Genomic DNA, 3,394 nt, shown 5'->3' on the forward strand with positions numbered 1-3,394 from the left:
AGTGTATTGCTAGCTAGCTCTTACATCTTTGGTTAACCCATTTTTATTATTTTATATTTTACCATGAGGTTTGTCGCCTACCGGCAAGGTTCCAAATAGCAGCTTACTTCTTTTTTCCCATGGTGTCTCCTCTGACTCCGCCTACTCTGTCTGTATATATCTTTTACAGCCTGGCTATATTTGGTTAAGCCATTGACTAAAAGCAGCTTTTTTATTCATTAACCAATAAAAGCAACACATAGACAAAAAGACTTTCCACAATGTTTCCCCTTTTCTATTTAAATAAAAAGGAAGGTTTTAACTTTAGTATAGTAAAATTACATATAATAAAACAGTTATTAAGCAAGAATTATAATTACAGTATTGATATCTATTTTATCTTTTATCATAACTAAGGAAAACTATAACTATTTTTTAACTCCATCAAAGATACCAGGATATAAAATTACCTAAGTAAATAGGAAATGAATTGTAAGCTACTTTCAAAACTCTAGAATTGATAGAGACATCTTGCTGCCTGGACAGTCACCCAAAGATTTTTTTGTAACATTAGAGCATCTATCTCCAGCATAAAGGCCCATAGTATTTGGCAGACTTTTTTATGAAGCAGGACATTTTAAAGACAGCTTTGCCTATATTGGCAGATTGTCAGTCACATCAGTCCCTGCTTTATCACATTTGATAATCTAGTTATCCTTTAATCACATACTAATATTCTCCATGTCTAAAGTCTATACATCCCAGTGAACTTGAGTGTGATTAGGACAGCCATTCAGAAGATGTGGCACTTCAAGACAGGGACTACGGTAGCTTCAGCTGACCTTGACCTCACAGTGATCACAAGCACCACACCGCCCAGCTTGGTCTAGATATTCTTAAATGCATTTTTGATAGAACAATCTGACTTTTATTGCTGAAGTAAAAGACACGATAAACTCATACAAATAGATTTTCACATAAAAATGTAACAGATAAGAACATTTTTCTTTAATTTTCTAATGTCAGTATTTCAATTGACTTCCAGACCATATTTGAAGATGTTAGTGGTTTTGGTGCCTGGCATCGAAGATGGTGTGTTCTCTCTGGAAACTGTATCTCCTACTGGACTTACCCAGATGATGAGAGGCGAAAGGTAACTGATACAACTCTAGTCAGTGGTGGAAGTCCTGCTGGGCTTTCGTGGTGCTTCATGAGTATGTATCCCCTGTTCCCACCCCTTAATTCCCTTTGTATGCGTTAACACATAACTATTCATGTTTTGTTTGTGTACTCTTCTACAGCTAAAAATATATAATAGTAATTATATATGTATTTACAAATCATTTCCCTGAGCCCCAGCCTTATATTTCATATACTTACTTAGCAGGGTTTGGTACTGCTTACCTGGATCCTCAGACTCTTTATTATATCCAGGTATCTTTGTAAAGCAGTAGACATACCTGTAATGTTTTTAATAGTTTCTAAACAGCATTACATTTTACTAAATAGCATTGCATTATAATATGTAGACAGAGGCCGCTTGTCTGTTCCCAGCTGCTCAGACCATGAAATAATCACTCGAAAACTGTATTATTTGCAATACTGTTTGGCCAATAGCTTAAGTGTATTTCTGGCTTACTCTTATATCATAAATTAACCCATTTCTATTATTTTATATTTTACCACGAGGCTCATGGCCATTGTGATGATTTGAATGAGAATGCCCCCCCCCACACACACACACACATAGGCTCATATATTTGAATGCTTGGTCTCCAGTTGATGGAACTGTTTGGGAAGGATTAGGAGGTATACTGGCTAATTCTCATATAAGCTCAAGTTATCTGAAAGGAGGAAACCTTAATTGAGAAAATGCCTCTAGGATGATCCTATTGTAAGGTATTTTCATAATTAGTGATTGGAGTGGGCACAGCCATTGTAGGTGGTGCCATCCCTGGGGTAGTGTCCTAGGTTCTATAAGAAAGCAGGCTGAGCAGGCCTTGGGAACAAGCCAATAAGCGGCACCTCTCCTGGCCTCTGCATCAGCTTCTGCCTCCAGGTCTCTGCCCTGATTGAGTTCCTATCCTGTCCTGACTTCCTTCAGTGATAAACAGTAATATGGAAGTATAAGCCAAATAAACCCCTTCCTCCTCAAGTTGTTGTGGTCATGGTGTTTCATTGCAGCAGTGGGAACCCTAGCTAGGATAGGAGGTGTGGCCATTTTGGAGGTGTGTCGCTTTGAAGTCTCAAAAGTGATGGAGGAAGGACATTGGTTAATTATAATAAAGAAACTGCCTTGGCCCATTTTATTGGTTAGAACATAGGTGGGTGGAGTAAACAGAAGAGAATGCTGGGAGAAAGAAGCTTAGTCGAGGAGTCGCCATGATTCTCCCACTCCAGACAAACGCAGGTTAAGATCTTCTCTGGTAAGCCAGCTCGTGGGCTACACAGATTATTAGAAATGGGTTAGATTAATATGTAAGAGCTAGCCAATAAGAGACTACAGATAACGGGCCAGGCAGTGTTTAAAAGAATACAGTTTCTGTGTAATTATTTCGGGCATAAGCTAGCCATGTAGGCGGCCGGGTGCCTGGGACGCAGCCTCGCCGCTCTTATCACTACACAAAAGCCCATGCCATTCCTAGTTAGCTCTCTCTGCTCCAGTTTGGGGATTAGAGGCTGTAAGTTCTTGGCTACTGCTCCAGTGCCATGCCTGATTGCTTGCTGCCATGCCCCTCGTCATAATAGTCATAGACTCTAACCCTAAGGAGCCATGAGCCCCCCCTCCCCCGCCCCAAAACATTTTCTTTTACTAGTTGCAGAGAAATCACTGTTAAAGTCCCACTTTACTGTCATTTAATGCTTTGAATTTGTATTCTCTTAGGATAAATTTCTTTCTGATGAAATCATAGGATCAGAATATCCTCACTTGTTTCTTAATTGCTGTTGTCATCTCAGCAACCAGTAATAGATCATTTATCTTGCCACCAACAGGGATATAAGAATTTCTATTAACCTGCAGCCAGATAATTTTTTTCTTGTCCTATCCAGACTTAATCAACCTGGGATTTTAAAAATAACCTCTGGTACTTTAATTTATTTTTAAAATTACTAAAGGAGTTGGCAGTTTTATTGGCCGTGAATAAATTCTTGTACCTATATGTATCCTTTTTATATTTCCCTGACTATTTGATGTCATTAACTTTTGTCTCCACTTTGGTTCTTATACCATAGGAATATCATAGCTTCCAATACTACAAAGTAATTATTTTGCAAATACATGATAAATATGAACATATAAAGTAAGATATATAGGTGTCCTTTTGTTGAAAAGAGAATAGGAAGCCTGACAGTGGTGGTGCAAGCCTTTAATCCCAGCACTTGGGAGGCAGAGGCAGGAGGATCTCTGTGAGTT

General features: G+C 38.6%; 1 protein-coding gene across 7 annotated transcripts in view; it reads left to right on the plus strand.

The window, feature by feature from the left end:
• The window catches only part of Anln (anillin, actin binding protein), a 69,801-nt gene that overhangs the window by 58,341 nt on the left and 8,066 nt on the right, over nt 1-3,394 (plus strand). For all 7 annotated transcript variants that reach the window (XM_050124897.1, XM_050124899.1, XM_050124898.1 and 4 more), the window contains one exon: nt 1,025-1,132. In XM_050124897.1, coding sequence (XP_049980854.1) covers nt 1,025-1,132 — 108 coding nt within the window. The remainder of the gene's footprint in view (nt 1-1,024; nt 1,133-3,394) is intronic.

The sequence above is a fragment of the Alexandromys fortis genome, unplaced genomic scaffold (assembly GCF_014885135.2).
Source record: "Alexandromys fortis isolate MF-2015 unplaced genomic scaffold, M_Fortis_MF-2015_v1.1 scaffold_204, whole genome shotgun sequence".
NCBI classification, from domain to species: domain Eukaryota; kingdom Metazoa; phylum Chordata; class Mammalia; order Rodentia; family Cricetidae; genus Alexandromys; species Alexandromys fortis.